This window comes from Microtus ochrogaster, unplaced genomic scaffold, assembly GCF_000317375.1.
Source record: "Microtus ochrogaster isolate Prairie Vole_2 unplaced genomic scaffold, MicOch1.0 UNK52, whole genome shotgun sequence".
Taxonomy (NCBI): domain Eukaryota; kingdom Metazoa; phylum Chordata; class Mammalia; order Rodentia; family Cricetidae; genus Microtus; species Microtus ochrogaster.
In genome coordinates this window covers 851965-874539 of record NW_004949150.1, presented here as the reverse complement: position 1 = coordinate 874539, position 22575 = coordinate 851965, and the positions used below count along the sequence as shown (strand labels likewise).

Genomic DNA, 22575 nt, shown 5'->3' with positions numbered 1-22575 from the left:
CTTCCTTCCTTCTTTTGTCTCTCTCTCTCTCTCTCTCTCTCTCTCCTTCTCTCCCTCCCTCCCTCCCTCCCTCGCTCCCCCCTCTCTCTTTCTTTCTAAATGGGTTTTTCTGTGCAGCTCTGTTTTTTTTTTTCTCTGTAGCCCTAGAACTCACTCTGTAGACCAGGCTGGCCTTGAACTCAAAGAGATTTGCCTGCTTGTTGCTGCCCAAGTCCTGGGATTAAAAGCATGCACCACCATGCCCAGCAGAAATTCATATAATAATGTATTTTAAGGTTTGATCTTGTTTTATGTGTATGAGTGTTTGCCTGTACATTACTTTCAGGCTTGGTGACCATAGATACCAGAAGAGAGTGTTAGGTCCCCTGGAGCTGTATAATTCTTGGTTAAGCACTTTCTTTTTAACTGTGCTCAAAGACTTAGCCATGCTTATTTTTGAAATATTGCAATCCTCAGTGCTTAGTCAGAATGTGCCCAGATCTAGGTAACAGAGTTAACATCTATCTGAAAAACCAAAGCTAATTTCGTTTTCTTAATCTAGTAAGCGTGGTTCACATTTTGCTAGTCTATGCTAAATAAATGTTACCATGCTGTTTCCACATTGGCCAAACTGTCCTTCCCTTCCAAAATGCTTTACCTGTGCCTGTTTTCATCTAAGCATCCCTGGGATCTCTTCTGAATCCCATTCTCTCTTGAAAAGAGCTGTGTCTGGAACCCAGAATTCACACATACCAAGCAAACACTGACTTAGCATGTATTAAAAATAAAGCTTTGTTGACTTTATTTTTAATATATGCTTTACCCTCTCTTAGGCGTGCATGGGGGATGGAGGAGAAGGTGGAAGGAGAGGGAGGAGGGAGGGAGTAGAAACTGGGATGGGTATGTAAATTTTCAATTAAATAATAAAAAGTGTATATAATAAGAAAAATAATCTCAGTGGGAAATAAAATCTTTAACTAAAGGAAGTAAAATAAAGCAAAAATTACTTTTCTTCTGGGGACTGGGTCACAATGTTGTGACTGCCAACTGCAGATGGGTTTTTAATAGCTTTTTTTTTCAGGCTACAAAAATTGCTGAAAACAGTACATTCTGTTAGGCTACACACCAGAGAAATGAACCAAAAGGAAAAGGCAATAGTCATTTAGATAGATTAAAGCTAAGTTAATTTGTAAGATTTCAACTTATTCTTTTTGACTGTACTGGACTTTGAACCCAAGACATTTCAAGTGAAAAAGAAAATAGTTGGCAGCGAGTTATATCGTCACCTCCAAATCTCTATGTAGAAAATATTTTGAATGCAGATTTCTCTTTCCTGCCCTTCTTTGGATGTCTGAGAAGGCTGAAGTAAAGTGTGGGTTGTTATTACTACTGTGTTAAAGTGTAGATTGTTATTACTACTGTGCTGTTACATTATCATGCATCATTCTTGAGTGTCTGTTTACCATGGATCTTGTGATTCCTAGTGCTGCCTGTGGCTGCTCCTTGTGCTTTTGCTTCTGGGAGGTGAACAAGCAGCAAGACTGCAAGGAAAGACCAGCTTCCCACTGCCCTCTCCCCATACTTCCTTGCTGAAGACCAAAATGGAATGCAGTCTGAGACTCTGGGTGTGCCCTTTCCGTTACAGTACAAGGTGATGTCTGCTAGAAAAGTGCAACTACAATCATGGGAACAAGAGCAGGGCAAGTGTCTGGGGAATAGACCCCAGGAGATACCTGCAAAGGATTCTGGGTCTTCTCTGCCAAATTGCTTTTGTTTGGACCAATGTAGAAGAGGTGTTTATTTGATCTCTTGGAATCAACAGAGCATTTAAATACAGACTGGGGAGAGAGACCCTAGCTCTGGGGAAAGAACTGGGGGCTTACTTTTGCTATAGTTTGAGGGCTATCTACTTTTGTAACCTAAACAAGGAATCAGAGGAAAGGTGAAAACCAGGGGATGATACTTACTCCCTCTTAGCATTATCTTATCTTATTCAATAGAATTTAATTAAGGTACATAATGAAGGTATTTGGTTTCCTGGTGGCTGGTAGTGGAGAACCACCCAAAGCTTCTTATATACAGTGACCTTGGCAGCACTCACAAGGACTCCATGACTTCTTAAGCTGTTTTTTTCCTCTTCAACCACAAACACACATTAAAAAATTACCTAGCCTGCTTATTTCATTTTGTGGATCTTACCCTAGAGATCCTGACTTAATTGGTTTGGGATGAGATTCAAAGTATCAGTACTTAAAAAACTATTCCCATACAACTTAAATGCAGCTGGGGAATTGGATATATCTCCCTAGGGCTAAAGTACACTCTGGGCTATGGCTTCTTCAGTGTCTCCAGTATTTCCCCAGACCAGCTGCAGAATTTCAGTTCCAGGGAAAGTTGGTAGCTATAAAACCTTTATGTGATCAAGTTTTAAAAATAGGGAAGCCAAGTGACATTTCAGCTTCAGAAAAGTCAGGGAGCCAATGACAGGTGGTCATGCGTTGCAATAATTCAGTACGGGTACAACAGTCAAATGTCCTTCCACCAAAACAGTTGACAAACACTTCCAAAGACCTTCCTGTGAGACTGGAACTCTGAAAACTCACTTTGGAGGTAACTTCCCAGGGGGTCTATCAGGTTAGGAGATGAACGTCCCGCTGCCACTGTAAGGCGACACTTCTGCGATCATCTCAGCCTCTTAATTTCCTTCTTCATTTTAAGAAAGGCAAATAATTTAACAGAGATTAATAAAAGAAGGACATCATGGCAGCTCTGCAGTACTAACTAAGCTAAAGCCTTTGCCTGGTTTAAGTTTAAGTTCACATTTTTGATGGTAAAAGTCCTTGTAACTGTGACACAAGCGCAGACCTCACTCCTTATGGGCTTCTCTTTGCACTTGGCCGTGATCCTCATTTTAGGGTTGAAGTTAAAATTAAATGTCAATCCTTATATAGAAGTTAATGTGGAAAACAGGATTTTTTTTCTTCCCAATTCAGACTGATGATTCCTAGCACTGTTTAAAAATAATTGCATTGACTAGAAGAAAAATTTCCCCACACATGTAATTGGATATTTTTTTCTGCACATACATGCTTGAGAGCAGCAGCTCATGTGTGAATGTCAGAAAACAATTTTGTGGCATCAGGTCCCTCCATCATGTGGTGCTGGCAATAGAATATAGTTCTTTAGGCTTGGTGGCAAGTCCGCTTCTCCACTAAGCCCTCTTGAGGGCCCAAGAACTCTCTGAAGAAAGTTTGAGAATTTTGTTTCTTGTCTGCTAAAATTAGCTGTATACTTTATGCTTTCTTGGTCCTAGATTGAGGAGTTAAACAAATTCTCCATTGTCCTATCACAAGAAAACGTAAAAACAGCAAGAATAAAATGTTCGCACTTAAGGCTTCGAGGATGAAAGTGAAGATGCTCACAACAGGGCTGTGACTGTTGTCTGCATATGTTGTCAAGAGCGGAGCACTTAGAACATGCCAGTGCCATTGCCTGGGATGCCCGTCTGACACCAAACACCAAAGGGAACGGGAGTGAATGACACCAGGAGCAGAATCTTGGGACATGAAGACTTAGCTGTTTGTACAAACCGGAAACAGGATGAAATTGACGGTGTGAAGCCCTCCAGGAGACAGATGTTAAAGAGAGAATCCTATCAATGGGAGGAAGACGTTTCTAATAGACTTGTTAGATGTAGAAAGAGCAGGCTGTCATTAAAGTTTTCAAGCCTGCAATGGGTGACAGCTTGACAGCAAAGCTGTGGAAAAGATGTGAATGCTGAAGAAGAGTCAGAAACAGAGGGGCCTCCCGACACAGAAACCCAACCAGGAAGCCATAATCACCCGCAAGCACGTCTCTATATTTTCTAGCTCAGAAGCATAACAGAAATGGTGCAGGAGTCCATTTCTGAAGACAGGGAGGTGTCAGCAGATGCTTTGACTTATAATGGAGAATTAAGCATGTCTATCACTTCCTTTCCAGAGCTCATGACCCTGGGAGGCGAACCCATGCAAGACATATCCAAGACCCAAGTGAAGTATAATCATAGTAACATTTGACACGGGTTAGATAGAAGACACATGTCTTTTGGCCTCATGTAATTATCAATACCGTGTTCATTCTTTTCTTTATAGGTTTTTGTTTTGATTGATTTCTATTTTGAGACAGTGTCTTAGTAAGACCCGTAGCCCTGGCTCACCTGATATTCACTATCTACCCTAGGCTGGCTTTGATCACATGCCAGTCCTCCTGCTTCTGCCTCTTAACCGCTGGGATTATAGATTAGAGCAACCATAGCCAACTCTATATGAATTATTACTCGTTTCCATTAATTTAGAAGTTCCTGAAGAATGTGCCCGTCACTCCATTGCTCTCCGCTGGCGCGGTGAAGCAGAAGAGCTGACTAACATTTCTGTTAGACAAGGTCAGTGCTGAGGAAGAATCTTCCTCATGTTTCTGATAGACTGTCCTCTCGGAGTTGATCGTTAGCACTGTTCTAACGCCTCATTTATATGAACACACGTGCCCCTGTGACCTCATACTCAAGGAGACTATGAGAATATGAGACAGGGAGAACGGAGAGAGCGTTACAGTTTCTTTGGACCATGAGTTCAGAAAACTCGGGCTGTGGTTTTGACTTGAGTTGTCTGCCCTCTCCTGGAAGCCTGATGCCATCTCGCACTAATTGACATCACCAGGTCTGGAGACACGGAGTCCATGGGAGTTAGTCTGCAGATATCAGGCAAATTGCTTCCCTTTCCGGAAGGCGTTGTGGTGTCTGCTGTGTCCTATGACAGGTCTCACTGCTGGTGGGACTCGGGAAGTGATAAATGATAAATAAACCTGCCTCCTGTCATTTTGATGGAAACAAGTGTCTCCGAAGGCTGAGTCCTCAGAGTGGTCGCTGCTATTGTCACAGCTTTCCGTAGTACAATGATATGTCATCTGCTATAAAAACTAGAGATAGTTTTTTCTCCTTTACAGGGCCAGATCGCTCTCTATCTTTGTCTGGATACATTCAGTCTCCGGAGAGGAAGCCAGAGCTCTCAAGATACTGAGTCGAAAATCCGATAAGGTATAAGGTCAATTAATGATCTGCTCTATAACTTTGACTAAACAAAATAGTAATGGAGATGGATGTTACTAACGACAGAATCCTCTGTGCCTATCCAGTCTTGCTCTTTTTCTCCTCCTCTCCTAGCCAGTACTAAAAATAGTAGAGAATCAGACTCAGCAGCTTGTCTGTGTCAACTGCGATGCTTTTTCTCTTGAGTCCATGTGCACCACAATTGCCACTTTCAGCAAAAAGCAACAAAAGAGATACTCTTGTCTGTTGAATTTTACCCAGACTATCAGCAAAATCATATATGCAGAAACTTTTAAATATAATGCTATCCGAGTCACGAATCCACACTGTTTTTACTGGCTCCTCTGAACAATGAATTTGTGGGCCAGATAGGCGGTTTGACAGGTGAAGAACTCGCTGTCCAACCTGCTTTCCATTCTGAGGAGCTAAATGATAGAAGGATAGAACTGACTGCTGTAACCTGTCTTCTGACCTCTCTGCATGCCGTAACGTGTGTACATACATGCATAATAAATATAATATAATGCAAAAAGCTTTATAATGCATCAGTATTATATTTCTTTCAAAGGATGAAATTTTGTTTTTCATTGCTGAAATCCTAGGCGCATCTAAGGACTGTGTTTCTCCAAACTTTTGCTATCAGATTTTGAAAATAACATAAATCCCAGAATTCCATTTCTTGACGTATAGACTCTAATCCTTGAGGGTTTTAGCGGAGAGTTATTGGCAGTTTTGCTATGAGGCCAACTTTAAGGACCATAAACCATATAGTCTTTCCACGTCTGGTCAGTGAGCCTACCTTGACTAACCTCTTGTTAAAATATGTTATTGTTGCCTTTAAAAATATAGGCAAAATGAAATAGTGGGTACATTTAAATCCCACTGAAGCTTCATCAGGAGCCTTCAATCTGGGTTTTACCTAAAAATGACAGCTGTGTTTAAAATGATATAATTTTGACATGGGAAAGAACGAAGCTGCAGCGCACTATAAGCTACTCACAGAAATTAACACAAAATGGATCAAAGACCTACACATAAGATCTAAAACTGTGAAACTCGTAGAAGACAGCATAGGAGATGGCTTCAAGACATTGGATTTCGCAAGCATTCTCTGACATAACACAGAAAGCACAGACAATCATTGTAATAATACAAAAAAAAAACAGTCTACATTTAAAAATTTTGCTTCAAGGACCCACGTTCAGTGGAGTAAAAAGGTGACCTTAGGAAGCTAAGGATTTACAAATTGGGTATCTATTATTTGATATATAAAAGGTTATTGTAAAGATAAATAATGTAGTACCACAGGTCAGCATGGAATCAAATAATCTAATGGGAACCTGAGACAATTGACTACAAGTCTGTAACAAATAGCTAACAAATTTTAGAAAAGATGTTCGAAGTCATTGGTCATTAGGAAGATGCAAGTTAAATGTGCAGTGAAAGGGGATGTTTACTATTTTTTTTAAGTCAACAGGAAGTGTTGGGGAGGATGTTGAGAAATGCAAAGCTTTGTGAAACTTTACTCCTCACGTTTCTATCAGTAGGTAATGGATAGAACAGATGTAGGATTTACACTCATATTGAAAAATTATATGGCCTTAAAGGGAAGGGAATTATGGCATATTCAGCAACACTAATGCCCCTGAAGTAAGTTGTGCCTGATTAAATAACAAGTTACAAACAACACCTATTGTATAATCTGCTTAGGTACAATAAGAGTCACAGAAATCAAAAGTAGAAGAGCACCTTCCAGGGGCCAGAAATGGAGGGAAAGGTGGAGTTGATAAATAGATACAATGTATTAGTTTTGTAAAACACAAATTCTAGGAGCTTGTTTAAACAACAATGTAAATATGCTTATCTCTAGAGCTAGATCCTACTGAAAAAGGAAAAAGATGTAAATTTTATATTTTTAGTATAATTTAGAAAAGATAGACTTTAGGAGACTTGCTATAAAATAAGTTCTAACCCCAGTGACTTCCAGAATCCTAAGAAACCAGTGAACTTTATACAATAAACAATCTGGAATGTAAGAAAAAATAAATGAAAATTCTGGTAAATGTTTAAAAAGCAAAATAAGCAAGAAATCACAACTTAGATATTCAAGATCTTCAACATATAAATATCAAAATTTTAGAGATGCTGCTATTGCAAGATCACTATTAATTGCTGTATTTATTAATTATTCTTAAAACTATTACTGTACATTTATTGTTATTAAGTATGGAGTTAGGACATTTAAACATATAATTGGATTTTTGTTTGTTTGTTTGTTTTAGTTTATTTTTATGAGACTGGGTTTCTCTGTGTAGCCCTGGCTTTCCTGGAACTCCCTCTGTAAACCAGGCTAGACCCAAACTCACAGAGATCCACCTGCCTTTGCCTCTCAAGTGCTGGGATCAAAGGTATGTACCACCACCATCTGTACTAAATGTAGAGTTTTATGTTTCAAATTGTGACTGAGAATCCAAAGCCACTTATTTTGTGATTTTTATATCTCAGCTATAATCTCATTTTTCCTGAGAGTAGAAGCAGCCAGCTATCCTATTTAGTTCTTTTGAGACAGGGCTATTTTTGTGTAGCTCTAATTGTCCTGGAACTTGCTCTGTAGAAGAAAGTGGCCTCAAATTCAGAGATCTGCCTGCCTCTGTCTCTGGAGAGCTGGGATTAGAGGTGTGAGCCACAACTACAGCATGGATATTTAGTTCTTTAGTTCCCTGGCAAACACTACCCTGTTACCATACCATTCTAAGAAGGAAGGTAAAAAAAAAAAAAAAAGTAAAGTCCATAGGAGAGCTACTCACTTGTTATTTTATAAATAAATTGAAGTTTTATCTAAAGAATTTTGTGGGCTAAGGAAATAGTCCACAGGCAAAGACTGTCTGCTTGCTGTTGAAGAATGAGAATTTAAGTTTGATTCCCAGCACCCACATAAAAAGATATGTCTGGGCCAGGGCCTGTACCCCCCAGCAGTGTGGGAGATAGAGACCGGAGGATTTCTTTGACTTGCTAGGCAGCCAGGCTAGCTCCAAAGGAGCAGGCTTCGGGTTCATTGAAGGACCCGATATCAAGGAAAATATGTACAGTGTGATAAAGCCGGAGTCTAGACAGCCTCCCCTGGTGCCTCATGCACATTTGCACATATAACACTTACACAGACACACAAACACACATACATTACACACACACACACACACACACACACACACATACACAGATTTTGTGACATTTAGGTTTATAGCTTGCACAAGTGTCCACGCATTAGCAAGCCAGTCATGCCTGTACTGAATATGCAACTCTTCTACCTATTTATTTCTAACAGAAGCTAATATTCAAGTCAAAGCTGATTTCACTCTGGGCAGGAAGAGTGAGGTCACCATCAATTGAAGACATCAGCATGCCTAAGTAGAAATAAGCTTCTCATTTTTTTATGGTGGAGGCTCTTGATTCTCTGTATCTTAATAGTAAATGTGTAACTTTACAAGTTTCTTTTAGACCCCAATTTGTATTTAAAGAAAAAACTATTAATTTCTGAATCTAATACCTGTAAAAAGTTCCAAATCTCTTGAATGTGTACATAAACACAACTGTGAAGATAATCCTGGGCTGTCAGCCTTTCTTAAACTGGCATGATTGGTGGAAACAAGCAACACACCATTTACTAAGTGCTAAATTTATGTTCATTATCTCATTACTACACATAGTACAAAGGATCTATGAGAACCCAAATCAAGGTTTGAAAGTCACCCCCATGCAACTGACTTAACACCTAAAGAGACCTAGGTTTAAAAATGACTCTCTTGATTGCAAAACCTTGTACTCTGAAGTACCTAGGCATTTGATTTTTTCCCCCTCATTTCATTACACTTGTCCATACTATCTCCACTGAGGGGCAGGTAAAATTCTAAAAAGAATGTATTCGACGTAGGTGCAATTTTGAAAAATAAATTCTAAGTAGCTCAACGGTTAAGAGCACTGCCTGTGTTCCCAAAGGTCCTGAGTTTAATTCCCAGCAAACACATGGTGGCTCACAGCAATCTGTAATGAGATCTGGTGCCTTCTTGAGGAAGAGACCTGGTCAGTCCGTGCTCATCAACTTAGACCATGAAACCCAATATGGACAAGTTCAACACAACTGCCAAGTACGGGCTGCCCACATATGTTTCAGCATTGCCAGGGCAAAAATTTCATTTCACTTTTCAGAATCTGGAAAGATTATGTTTTCTGAATCTTGCATAGACTTGTGATATGTTAAGATAGATAACTGTATTTAAAATACTGTTTTCACAGCCAACATTATTTCACCACCTATTATGTAGATAATTGTGTATCATCTTCAACAGCCTTATAATCTTAAAAAGCTTTCTGTTTCATTGTTTCCTACTCTGTTTTTACTTATTATACTATTAATTATTTTTATAAGACTGGTTGTCTTCTAATGAGAGAGAAAGGACATGGATTTGGATACCTGGAGAAGTGGTAAGGATCTGGGAGGAGTTGGGGGAAGGAAATCATAATCAGGATATATAATAAGAAAAATATATTTTCAATAAAAGAGATAAAAGAAATAAAAATATTTTAAAATAATTCACAGGTTGACCATCCTGGATTTTTCTTCTTAAAATCTAATAAACTGTTCTCAACCTCAGAAAAGAACTTAAGCAGGTATTGGAAACATTTTAATCCTAATTATTATTATTTTTTGTTTGTTCATTTTTGTATGGGGTCTCTTTAGTGGACCATGAACTGTTCTTGAACTCCTAATACTCGCTGCCTCAGTGTACCAAGTACTGGGATTACATGTGTGGTCACCACCATAGCTTGTGAATCAATCTTTTATTAATATTGCTTATATTTTTCATCAAATGATAACTCAAGGAAAATGAAATATTTTCTATGAAGGAGAAATATTGCATAGCACTATAATTCTAGAATTTGAAATGGGAAAGCACTAAGCAGTGACCATTTTCTTGTTCCTACTACATCTAGAGAATAAATTTGCCAGAAAAAAATTCCATTTATTTCTAAAGTATTTCAGAAATTGAACATAAAATGTGCAGTTAAGCCGGGCGATGGTGGCTCACGCCTTTAATCCCAGCACTTGGGAGGCAGAGGCAGGCAGATCTCTGTGAGTTCGAGACCAGCCTGGTCTACAGAGCGAGTTCCAGGACAGGCTCCAAAGCCACAGAGAAAGCCTGTCTCGAAAAACCAAAAAAAAAAAAAAAATGTGCAGTTAATAATGCATTTGAGGATCCCGTGTTTAAGAGCCATCTCTACTTTCTAAGTATGTAGAAATTATTAACATACTCCTAAAATTGTTAATGATATTTAGTGAACTTTCGTCATGTCTGTTCAACAATTTACCATTACATCGTAAGTAATCATTTAAAAGATTTCAGAATCCTGGTCCAAAACTTCTTAGCATTCTTTGATCTAATAATATTAATTTTCATGAAGTCATCGTTTCTTGAAAAATACAAAAAGATATGAAATATTCTGTTCTAACATGCTTCAGTGAGTCATTTTGTTTTTAATTCAAGCTGTCACTGTTGTGGCATGAATGTTTGTGTCTGTGTCTCCTCAAATTGATGTATTGAAACTAAACCTCAATACAATACTAAGATGAAGAGCCCCGGGAGGTGATTAAGTCACAGAAGATTGGATTTCTGCTCTTAAGAAGGGTCTCCTGGGAAGTTGTTGGCCCCATCACACAGTACAGCCGCTAAAGGGTCTGAAGAGAGAGAGCCCTCACCAGATACCGAATCTGCCCACACCTCACTCTCAGACTCCCAAGGCTTAGAATCTAAACTATGCATTTATATCATTGGCATATTATCCAATGTAAAGTATGCTGCAGTCTTTGTTTTATCATGTGAGTATATCTTTAACTGGAACTGCGATACCAATACAAAACCCTGGAGGGGTGGGTGTGGTTTAACCACTCCAAATCTGAACAGATATGAAATCCCATCTTACCTGAAATGTGTTAAGTGCCTCTGGATGTCCAGGTCTAGAATGGGAGTGGGTCTGGAGGACCCCAGGGGGGATCTGTCTTGGCTCAGGAGGTCTTGGAATTCTTTACAAATTTGTCTACAACGAAAAGCACAAAACTGAATTTGAACTCTTGAAATGAACATTTGGTTTTGCATGATACTATCTACCAAAGTCTGTTCCCCCTTTAAAGGGGATTGGGAGGATGTTTCAGTCAGCAGTCTAAAGTTCCATAGGCAGCATGCATTGACTTTGGTGCTGAAGACCAGAGGATGATGCTAAAACCGTTCCAGCAAACAGCTGTTTCCAGACACTGGATCCACGTTGACTCTTAAAGTGAATCTTTACATGTTAATCTCAGGATGAAAGAAAATTCATATGAGAGAACTGTAATTAATGTTCATCTTTTAAAATCTTACAATTTGTTCTTAGTACATCACATCTGTAGACAAATTTAACTAAAGTTATAGGCTTGTGTTATTCAAAGCCATAATTCAAGTAAACTTTTGAAAGTTCTTTTCTCCAATATTGCAATATAAAAATTTACTTTTGACCACTGTCATGCCTCAGTGTTTGAAGCAGACGATCTCTCACTCCAAAATAAGTTCACCAGTTTCAGCTGGCATTTGACAGAGAATTTTCTGCCGCTTTTCTTGTCTTACTATGAATTCTAGCCTCTGTTTAATCAGAAACCTTGCTAGGTATCATGACTAACAAGCTCTTGTAATGATGGCATAATTGTAAAGAAATGTAACATTTAAGAAAATGCTGTTTTAAAATCTTTTTTTGTATGGTGTGTGTGCACATGTGCGTGCTTGTGTGTGCATTTTAGTGTGTGTATGTGGGTGTGCACATGCCATGGTGGACGTTTTGAGGTCAGAGAAAACCCCCAGTGTCGGACTTCACCTTTCACAATTTTACAAAAGTACCTCTGTTGTTTTTGCCCCTGCATGCAGAAGGTAAAGTTGACTCATGATTGATCCTCCTAGGATTATCCTGTCTCTGCCTCCTCTTTCACTACAGAAGCACTGCATTTACAGACCCATGCTGTTATAACTGGCTTTATGTGACTTCTGGGAGTTCAAATTCAGGTTCTTATGCTGAGGGACAAGTGATTTTTTTACCCATTGAGCCATCTTCCCAGGCCAGAAAATTACAAAAAAAATATCTAATACAGTGAATTAACATAGCAGCTATAAAATAAAGTCAATAAGCATGGAGAAATGTCTTGAAAGCATTCTTCATGTATGGCAAGAACACCTGATATTTAAGGGCAAACACAGTTTTGTACGTATGCTTGTTTTCACAATAGGCTTCTGTGAAATACAGTGGTTTGGCCTTGATTGTCATCAACAGCAAGTACAGAAAGGTCAAATCACCTCGAATGCTCATGAAGGCAGTGACAGCTCGGCTCTGAAACATTTGTTCCAGCAACAAATATTTATAAGTAGTGACAAGAGGGCTGGCCAGGTGTCTCAGCAGGTGAGGTTCAGAAACACATCTCTGAGACATGGGGGAGCATGAGAACCAGCTCCCTGAAGGTTGTTTTTTCACCTCCACTTGCATGCCCTAGCATGAGTACATGCATGCGTGCGTGTACACACACACACACACACATACACACACACATGCAAATAAAGGTATCAAAAGTCTTAAAGTGACAAAGTGTCCTAAAGTGTGATTCACTTGGGATGAAGTTTCAGTGTGGTTTCTTGCTGTTTGATGGCGAAATTTTATTGAATTTGGCAAGAGGTCATTTTTCCTATGAAGAGTAAGAGTCAATTTTTTGTTGTTGTTGGTTTTTGGCAAGTGGGCTGTTGAGAATTTTCTTTATTCGTTTCAGTGGGACCCCTCTCTCTGAAGTGAAACTGGATAGCTTTGATGCTAGTTGAGTTTAATAGTTGAGTGAAACTTTACCTATGTATTTGAAAACATTTTGTTCTGCCACCATCTCCAGGGTTTTATCTTACATAAGAGTGAAACATTGTTACGTTTGCTTTAGATTTCTAACTAAAAAACATAAATATAGCCTCATACCCCAGTTTTCCTTTTTGACAAATGTTATGAAATCTTATGCAGCCGTCCATCATTACAGTCCCCCCCCCAAAAAAAAAAAAAGATTAGACTGACTTTAAATCAAGTCTTAGTTTTCTCTCAGATTGAAACAAATTTTAAGCAACTAAACACTGATGACTATTTGGGTCACTGAATCCATTAATTTAAAGTTTTACAAGCCTGGCTTATGCTTGTCTTAACTACTCTGGGAGCTATAACCAATGTGGTCACCAAAGACGGAAATGAAAGCTCGGCAAGCTTGAACTCTGTTGGTGTGCAGCCCAGGACACCACACTCTAGCAGAAGCAGCAGCCGGGCTCCCAGTTGAATTTTCAGTCTTGTCCCTTAACTTGCTGACCTCAGACAGTGGAGGTACTTAAACACAGATGACAATTCTGCAGGATTCAGTGCTAATTACCACCTTCTGCCTAGGACAGTTACAGAATTAGCATGCTGGCTACTTTCATTCTTATTTCAGTATCTTGTTTCTGAAGCTTAGATATGAAAGACTCTTTTGTCTCTAAACAAAGTGTCACATTATGAATTATGTAACAAAGATGATCTTCAGTGACTCACAGTGTTCTAACTTTATCACTTGCGTCATTGTCCTTAAGGAGGTAACATTTTTTTGGCTGATTTCTGGATTTAAAGTTCTGTGTTTCTACTGGTGATGGCTATTAAGGTAATGACAGTGAAGATTACTAACTTTCCTGACTTTGCTTACCGTCCATCAAATGAGAGGTGTACTTATTTCTAATTTAGTGATGAGACTTTCTTGTGTTTTCTATCAACCAAGTAAGCAAGAACCATGTCTAGTTCGAAATGTGTCTGGTTTCTCTCTTTCTGCCTAAACAACTATCCAACCTATACCAAAATATTTGGTCAATTACCAAACAGAAGAAATAAAGATGGTTTAGGAGGGTAACTGCAGGTAATCAATGCTATTTATCTGTAACTGTGTATTTTATAAATTATAGTTAAATACAATAAAATCTATTATTTATCAAAGTAGCAAAGAGTCATACGGATCAATCTGCCGAAGCAAATCGGTGATTGGATATCTCACTGAAAGAACTTTGTAGTTCATGTATATTTAAAACGTTTATTATATTTTACACTCTGTGTTTGAGTGTGTGTGTGTATTTGTGCATGCACATGCCGTGACACACAAGCAGAAGTCAGATGGTACCTTGCAGCAATCTGTTTGCTTTTTTCTCTTTGCTTTTTTCATAATAGGAGCCCTTGAGATTAAACTCAGGTTTGTTAGCCTTGACAGTAAGTGCCTTTAGCTGTGGAGTCATATAGTTGACCTAATTTCTTTATATCTGAGAATTTTCTTGATAGCCCCATGTCTAATCATGTGAACCTTGATGCCTTGGTACGGATGGTAGAGAGTCTTGGTGAATCTGTTTATATTCTGGAGTGTGAGCCCCCTTGTTTTTAGAGAACTCTTGCTTTCTAGACTATCTTCAGTCAAAGGAAACAGGAACACTGGGGATGGGGGTCTACAGAGACATCCCTACAGCACTTACTTGGTCGCTAGGATCATCTTTTTCCGTGCTGTCTGTTCTTTCTGTTCCATATGTTGTCTGGCAAGATGTTCTCCTACTGCCTTGGCTGGAAACTCCGTTTCACATGTGTAGCCAAAATCCCGAGCCAAGTGCAAAGCCTCACCTGTTGGCAGAAAGCACAGGTGAGTGTCATACGGATACCCTACCTTACAACAGCACTGCTGCCACCTTGCCCCAGCTCTCACACAGGGCTGTACTCAGATGCATCACTTCACTTCTATCCAGTTTAAATAATGCAAGAATAAAATTGGGAGGGAATGTCACCTGTGAGGAATGCTGATGAAAACAAAGGGACAGAGAACTTCCTAGGCAAACTCGTGGACAACTGAGAAGAGAGCAAACACGGTGGCTCAGAGTTTTGACTCTTTCCTTTGAATGTCTCATGGCATAACAGAAAAAAGGCTTCCAAGATGCTACTCAACAACAACAAAGAGAAAAGCTCCTTGGGTATAACCTTTTGTTGCTGCTCAGTCCTATGTCTGCTATCTACAGATGAGCCATTCTGATGACTTCTCTATGAGCCTGATGAAAATATCCAGAAATGAGCTCAAAAGACTTTGGAAGTTGTTACACTTAGCAAAATTAAATGTTACACCTATTATTATTATTATTATTATTATTATTATTATTATTATTATTGTTATGTGTATAATACATGGGGCAGGGTTACTCAATATCCACGTAGTTAATCAAACCTTTCCACGGAGAAGCAAAGAAAAAAATATCAGGCTTGTGCCAATATCACATGACCCTTTTTTAATAGCTGTCCAGTGTAACACTCTAAGTAGTTACTGACTTGAACTCGTGGTGTGCTCACAGAAAAACAGACTAGATGGTGAGTGGACACTTGGAAGTGCATAAGGATAGTTGATAGACTAGGTTAAGAGGAGACACTAGGTGACATCATTAAAATATCCTTAGTAGGGCTGGAGAGATGGCTCAGTGGTTAAGAGCACTGACTGCTCTTCCAGAGGTCCTGAGTTCAATTCCCAGCAACTACCTGGTGGCTCACAGGCATCTGTAATGAGATCTGGTGCCTTCCTCTGGCGTGCAGGTGCACATGCTAGCAGAACGCTGTATACATAATAAATAAATGAATCTTAAAAAAATATTCTTAGTAAAAAATGGTTTTCCTACTTAAAATAAGCCTTTTGGTTTGGAAAATTTACATTCACAAAGTTAACAGTTGCAAAAAAGCAGGCAGGCAGTTGAGGATCACAGAACACTGAGAAACAAATATTCAGGAAGTAGTCCCCACCAAAAAATTACTCTTATCCTTTCTTATAGTTAAAATATTCTAATAAAACTTTATTCTCAGACACATGTTTTGAAAACACAGAGCAAAGTTGAAAGAATTTTTGCAATGAAAACCCATACGTCCATGCTTCATACACTAAGTGTGCTCTGCCGCATAGGTATTCATTGTACTACACATCTATCTATGTTATTTCCAGAAGAAATAATAAATATCACACACCTCTCAAAGACATCAGTTTGGGTATCACTAACCTGGGTTCTATATTTAGTCTTTTCAGACTTTCCCCCTGCAGTAGGCTAAATAAAAGAAACAAGACTAGAGATGCCTTAATTGTGATTTGTTGATATGATGTACATATGATGTACATATGATGTACATATGATGTACATATGATGTACATATGATATGATATGTATGTTGCATGAGAGGGAAGGAAGGAGTAGGAAAGGGTATCATGAAGTCAGGGACACATGCTAGGCAAGCATTTGTACCCAGGAGACACACCGTTACCCTCATTTACATGCTCTGCGTCTACTGGCTAAGTCTGAACCGGTGGAGCATTGCGGCAGGGGCTGAGCGGCTGGGCATGAGCACTACTCTCACAGAGGATGCACATGGGGTGGCTCACGCCTGCCTGTGACCCCATCTCTAGAGGATCCCACACCCTCTTCTGGTCTCCTCAGACACGCGTACTCACGTGCACATCCCTATACACAGACACACACAATGAAAGCTAAAATAATACAAAAAAGAGAAGATTTTTAAAGTTTTGAGGGCTCCTTTTTGTCTATTTCAGAAAAGATCATGAGCATTTGAACAGCGAGGTAAACTGCTGTATCTGACAGATGTAGTTGGGAACCTGGTTGGAATTTTCAGAGTGAACAGATATCAATAAATGGTAAAAAAAAAAATAAGGCAGCTTCATGGATGTGAGTATATTTACATCTTATTTATTATTGATAGATGCTAATATTGCCAGTGATTTTCTCATCTAATCATGCATGTGACGAACATTTATCTCGTTCTCACAGTATAAGATAACCTCTTCTAGAACTTTGCAAAAGAGCCTAACTCAATGGGGGGAAGGTCTCAATGAAACAAGCCTATCAGTACAGACAGCGTTCTGCGATTAGCTGACTAAGCATGCCCCACACACCACAAATGAGCCCTTCGAGTACTTGTGTGGAAACATCAAGTTTTCCTGCACTTAGAACAGAGATTCTGTGGCTAAATATGCAGGGTCTTTCTATATTCAGTATTTAATGGGGGCCATTGTTTTGAGTAATGCTACAAGGAACAAGCAGCATTTTTAAAATGTTGGTTGTCAACAGTTTATCGCCCTGATTCAGGAAGAAGATATATTTATATTTTGAAAAAAATGAACTAAGGATTTTTAAAGGACATAGCAATGTTATGCAGTGATCACTTTTGCTAAAAAAAAAATGACAAAATGAATTATTTGTGATATTTCACACTTGAAGATCAAAGGATGGACCCATCAAATACTGAACGTTATTGCACCTGATCAGAGGATGAATGTGCAGTTCTTAAGTGCAAAGGTCACTGCAAACCTGCTCAGTGACAGCATGGACCACGCTCTCTTGCAGCTTTATATAGCAAGCCAAGTTGCATATATCAGAGTAGCCACACATACCATCCTTCACATAGATCCAGATACTTAAGTAACATTTTACCAGAGACTTTTACATAGTTCAGTGCTTCTCAGCCTTCCTAATTCTGCAACCCTTCAATACAGCTTTTCCTGCTGTGGTGATTCCACATACATAAAATTATTTTTGTTGCTACTTCGTAACTGTAATTTTGTCTCTGTTATGAACCATAATGCAAATATCTGTGTTTTTTGGTGGTCTTTAGGCAACTCCTATGGAAAAGTCATTAGACCCCCCAAAGGGACGGCAACTCACAGGCTGAGAACCAGCGACAGGTAAACAGGGCAAACAGGAGGATAGCAGCAGGCCTCTTGAATTTGCTAGAATCTGGTCCTTGATGATTAGTCCCATTCTACAAGGCTCTCACCATGTGGTAGTTTTAAAACCAGTTTAAGGAGAAGAGCTGCTGTTTTAGTTTACATTGACAGCCCCACCCTTCCTTCCCTTAGCTCTGTTCACTGCTTTCTGTAGCTTGGAGTGGAACATTGTTACAGGATAGTGATGCTACATCAAAGAAGCCGCAAGGGAAGACATTCTGATATGTAGTTTAGAAGTGTGTATCATGCCACAAAAGCGTTGAGTGTGGAAATCTAAGAATGAATGGATAATGTATCTGTCGATTAAAACACAGTATTCTAAAACAATGTAACATGCAAAGCAGAATCCTTTATAGCAGATGACTTAGTGTCAACAGGCTTAGGAAAAACAAAAGTATATGGATAAACATCTATGAGTTTTGATTGGTTTGTGCAAAAAAGGATCTGTGAGTTTCTCTGATTCTGAGCCATAGGCAGTTACCTGTGGTGAAGAGAGCATCCTAGGAAGGAACAAGAACATTTCCCCTCCCTGTCTCATTAGTGGCCACTAATACCTCCTCTAAAGGATGAGGCAAGGTTCCGTGGTTCTGCGTGGGTTTAAACTTTTTGTTTATTTCAATTTATTGTGCCACTTGGACATCTACCCTTTAAGCACAAACAGTGACATCTTAACTTTGAAAACTAGATTAATTTTATTTCATGTCAGGAATGCCTCCCTCTATATGTGGGAGACAGTGGCGAAGCTTGGAATATCTGAGGGATCCATGGCAGTAGGACCAGGATCTATCCCTGGTGCATGAGCTAGCTTCTTGGAGTCTTTTCCTTATGGTGGGATGCCATGCTCAGAGAAAATATTAGAAAAACAATTAAGGGGAAAGATAATGGCAAAGTATTTTCTGATGAAAAGTCAATTGACTATTGTACTGAGGTTTGGGCTTCTAAAGGAATGGATCTGTATTTATTATTTTTAAAGATTTCTTTCCATTCACTTGTATGCGTGTGTGTGTGTCTTTGTGGGCATATGTCATGTGTTTATGGGTGACTGGAGGCCAGAAGGTCTGGGATTTTCAGCAGCTGGAGTTACAGGCAACTATGAGATGTTTGATGTGGGTGCTGAGAACTGAGCTCTTGTCTTCTGGAAAAGGAGTATGGGCTCGTAATTGTACATCCATCTCTCCAGTGCCTGTATTTACTTTAAAATTAGAAATAAACACACCTGATTTTTGAAACTTGTGTATTGCTATGAAGGATTTTTTTAAAAAAATAATTCTATTTTAGGAAAAGTGTGATTTCTATAACTAAAATTTCAACAATGGTCTGTGGAAAATGAAACTGTATCCTTGTAAATTTTTTTAGATTTATTTATTTATTATATATACAGTGTTCTGCCTGCATGTATGCTTGCAGGCCAGAAGTGGGCACCAAATCTCATTGTAGATGGTTGTGAGACACCATGTGGTTGCTGGGAATTGAACTCAGTCCTCTGGAAGAGCAGCCAGTGCTCTTAACCACTAAGCCATCTCTCCAGCCCAACCTTGTAATTTCTTAGAAAACCTTACCAATGGTTACTGTAAAAATGTTGCCACAAAATTAGCTTTAATTTACTATTGCAGCATGTAATAAAGACAAGAACTCATATATTTTAAATATTTTTCACATATGATTTCAATCTTATTTTCATGTATGGGGAAAGAGCAGGTTATTTGAAGGGGTACCTATGAGCATTGGAAAGTTTTAAGCCTAGATAATTATATTAATAAATTTCTCTCTCTCTCTCTCTCTCTCTCTCTCTCTCTCTTTCTCTCTCTCTCTCTCTTTCTACTGCACTATTGGAGATTCAACCCAAGACCTTGCACTTTCTAAGAAAGTATTCTAACACTGAATCCACTTTCTTTCCTACCCTCAACCCTTTCCACTTTCCATTTTTGGGATAAGGTCTCACTAAATTGCCCAATCTGGCCTTGAATTCATTCTGTAGCCAAGACAGGTCCTACACTTGTAATCCTCCTGCCTCTGTCTCCTGAGTAGCTGTGATCATGGATCTGCACTGCAAGGCGCTGCAAATGAATTCTCTTGTAATATGACATTACCATTAAATCCTAGATCTGAAACACAAAGTTAACATTTCTGCTATGTGTTTTAGCTAATTCTGAAACAAAAGCAGCCTAAGCACCACCTCACTGAATCTTTGACATAACCATGTGTCTCATAACTGGAGAGTTTCTCTAGAAAAGTGGTGAATGTTTTCAGGCATTCACATTGTGTTTTGTTCTACACCTCCTTCAATGCCCTGCCATGATCAGAATTCCTGATCTCAGACAACCAGCCACTCAAATATTTTACTGGTTAATCATAATCATCCTGTGAGACACTTCAACAAATATTGTACAAAAACCAAACCAAAGAAATTTGCTAGAAAGACTGACTTCATACTACAAACACGTGCAAACAAGAATCTATCATTATGTCAGTGGAGCTATTTAATAAAATAAGCAACACTTGAAGGCATAGTTTCTAAACCCTTTCTATACTTCTAACTCATGTTTTTGCTTTAAAAAAAAAACCCACTGGATTTCACCAATATCAGTTAATCTCTGGTATTAAGGCATGAGCTTTTTCCCGAAAGCTCCTCAAGTTGTTCTATTCAGCTGTGGTTGAAAATCTGTCCCCTTGGAGGAGAGAAAAGCATTATGCAGATGGACTACATATAATCCCCCCTATAAGAATTCTGTGGGTTCCATCAGGAAAAGGCAGTAGTCACCGAGTTACTGGTAAATTGTATGAGTTCCGTCTCGCTGTATGTTCTTAAAAGACTGACAAAATTGGCTGATATAAATTCTGGAAACAAAATGGGGAATGTGGTAATAGGAATTAAAATAGCATAATTAAGGGAACAAAGACATTGCTGTATTAAAAAAGAACACTCAAATTGAGAAATATAGTGAGGTGTAGCTTGTTTTTCAAGTTAGTAGAGAAATGATGGATTACCAATAAAAGGTGTTAGGACAACTGGGTGGCCATCTGGAAAGAAATAAAGTTGGACCCATACCATATATCCGAGAACAAAACAAATTCCAGATGGATAAAAATTTAAGTATAAAAAGTTAAACCACAAAGTAATTGAAAAACTGGGATGATTCTTTTGCGACTTTGAATCTGAAGGTACTAAAATCAAAACTGAACCTTCAAAAACTATGTGAGAAATATGATTTCATCAACAGAAAAGTCAAATGCCTGAAAATGCTGAGGAGAAAGGGATAAAAGAGGATAATGGGATGGGGATTATGATTAAAGAACATTACAAGCATATATGGCTGAAATTATTAGACAATGAATTTAAACCAAAAGATTTAAATAAGCAACATATCCCTGTAACAGGAAAAAAAATAAAATCTGGGGGTTAAGGAGGTTTGCAACAGTTTTGCTAGAATTTGAAAGTATCAAAAGTTACTCTCTAAACACAAAGTCAGTATATAGAAAATAAAGCTCAGAAGTTTCTAAGCACATGTTGATTCTAGATTTTAAGAGAGATTTTCTTTAATTTATCAAGTTGGCAAACATTAAAAACCCTAGAATAAATGACTTATGTTCAAACACAGGGAGGCTCCCATGAAAATGCCTTACCCACATTGCCATAAGAATACACATTTGTGGGTCTGGAGAGATGGCTCAGTAGTTAAAGAGCACTGGCTGCTCTTCCAGAGGTCCTGAGTTTTATTTCCAGCAGCCACAGGGTAGCTCACAACTATCTGTAGTCGAATTAGATGCCTTCTTCTGACATAAAGTCCTATGTGCAGGTAGAGCACTCATATAAACAAACAAACAAACAAACAAATAAATCTATCTTTAAAAATACACATTTATAACAGCAACTGAGAATAATCTGCCTACAGTCTATCAAAATTGCAAGTGCACTATCCTTTGAGGCTGGAACATTGTTCCTAAGAATTTACCACTCTGTATAATTAAGCCTATAAATAGGAGGGTATTTATTGTAGCACTATTTAAATTGTCAAAAGCTGAAAATGCTTTAGAAATATTAAGCATAAGACTCATCAAATTGCAATGTGTTTATCTTCCTCCTTACATAAGTACAATTGGCTTAATCTGTATACTTTACTTGTATGTAAAAACAATTAATGAAAAAAGATGGCACGGATTTGAAAAAAGAGCAAGGAAGAATATGTAGGAGGGTTTGGAGGGATTAAAGGGATGAAGAAATGATGAAATATATTATAAATTCAAAAAATAATGAAAGTAATTAAAAATGAAAATAAAATTTAATGTGTTAACTAAATATATTGTCATCAATGCTAAAAAGAACCAACAGCTCATATATGTGACTAAAAGAATGAGTATTAAGACAAAGTACAAAAATATAAAGTCCAAAATCATGTCATAGACTACTATCTATCAGAAATGAAATAAACACATATATGCATATATCCTTGGAATGAAGCAAAGCGACAAGTTGTGTTGGCTTTCTTCTGTGAAAATAATTGGTTGCCTTGGAAAAACACTGTAAATCCATTCACAACATTTAGACTTTAAGCCGGGTGGTGGTGGCGCACGCCTTTAATCCCAGCACTCGGGAGGCAGAGGCAGGCGGATCTCTGTGAGTTCGAGGCCAGCCTGGTCTACAAGA

General features: G+C 38.5%; 1 protein-coding gene across 1 annotated transcript in view; it reads right to left on the bottom strand.

The window, feature by feature from the left end:
* Positions 1-22575, bottom strand: part of Tfap2d (transcription factor AP-2 delta) — a 52717-nt gene that overhangs the window by 7207 nt on the left and 22935 nt on the right. The window contains exons 6-7 of the mRNA XM_005369560.2: positions 14647-14788; positions 11045-11158 (exon numbers count right to left, since the gene is read on the bottom strand). Coding sequence (XP_005369617.1) covers positions 11045-11158; positions 14647-14788 — 256 coding nt within the window. The remainder of the gene's footprint in view (positions 1-11044; positions 11159-14646; positions 14789-22575) is intronic.